This window comes from Limulus polyphemus, unplaced genomic scaffold (assembly GCF_000517525.1).
Source record: "Limulus polyphemus unplaced genomic scaffold, Limulus_polyphemus-2.1.2 Scaffold5285, whole genome shotgun sequence".
Classification (NCBI taxonomy): domain Eukaryota; kingdom Metazoa; phylum Arthropoda; class Merostomata; order Xiphosura; family Limulidae; genus Limulus; species Limulus polyphemus.
The window spans coordinates 3098-4318 of record NW_013670895.1 but is presented as its reverse complement, the minus strand read 5'-3'; the positions used below and the strand labels follow the sequence as shown (position 1 = coordinate 4318).

General features: G+C 31.7%; 1 protein-coding gene across 1 annotated transcript in view; it reads right to left on the bottom strand.

Moving 5' to 3' along the window:
- The window catches only part of LOC106472379 (S-adenosylhomocysteine hydrolase-like protein 1), a 14022-nt gene that overhangs the window by 9913 nt on the left and 2888 nt on the right, over positions 1–1221 (bottom strand). Inside the window, exon 3 of the mRNA XM_013933018.2 lies at positions 818–994. Coding sequence (XP_013788472.2) covers positions 818–994 — 177 coding nt within the window. The remainder of the gene's footprint in view (positions 1–817; positions 995–1221) is intronic.

Genomic DNA, 1221 nt, shown 5'->3' with positions numbered 1-1221 from the left:
AAACTACACCACAGTTAAATCACTTGTAGATAATACACTAAAGTATAAACTACACCACAGTTAAATCACTTGTAGATAATACACTAAAGTATAAACTACACCACAGTTAAATCACTTGTAGATAATACACTAAAGTATAAACTACACCAGAGTTAAATCACTTGTAGATAATACACTAAAGTATAAACTACACTAGAGTTAAATCACTTGTAGATAATACACTAAAGTATAAAATACACCACATTTAAATCACTTGTAGATAATACACTAAAGTATAAAATACACTAGAGTTAAATCACTTGTAGATAATACACTAAAGTATAAAATACACTAGAGTTAAATCACTTGTAGATACTGAAATTCATATTCTGACACAAAACCCTGAAAAAGATAGACTCCCATATTCCTATCATAAATTATGAAGTTTTCTACACGTAGTGCTTGTAAAAGTCTTCTCTTTTTCATAAACTGCAACTTGAAAAGAATGTTTAATATTCTTGTTTCTTTATCAATTAGTCAGCATTACTTAATGATCAACCGAATGTGATCATTTATTGCTGTTACTTTTAAAAGAAAAATCCTCTTTTGCAAAAAGCATAAGTTTGTTTACTGGTTTTACACCTCGATTACAACATAAAAAGAGTAAATACACTTTATGATACATATAAAAATTTCTAATTACATGAGCAAGTCAACATACTTTTTATTTTTATTTGGATCACTAAACAGATGTACAGGTTATTAACTGGTTACTGTGGTTACTGACTTGGTTCTATAAAAGTTTTAATAGGTTACCATAGTTACTAGGTCAGGTTACCTTGGTGACAGAATCATTTACATTCATGGCTGGAACTGACAGCTTCCCAGCTTTAGAGAGCTGATAAAGTCTGTGAACACCAGTCACACTCTCCTCCACAATTCCCTTGATCATCTTAAAGAGAGCTGGATGCTTCTTGGACATCAAGTGAGTAGCATCACCACCATCATCTAGGATCTGGAAGAAAGTCAGTGTGTGTTTTTAAGGAAATTTACAGGGAATCAATACCATCATTAGGATCTGGAAGAAAGTCGGTGTGTGTTTTTAAGGAAATTTACAGGACATCAATACCATCATTTAGGATCTGGAAGAAAGTCAGTGTGTGTTTTTAAGGAAATTTACAGGACATCAATACCATCATTTAGGATCTGGAAGAAAGTCGGTGTGTGTTTTTAAGGAAATTT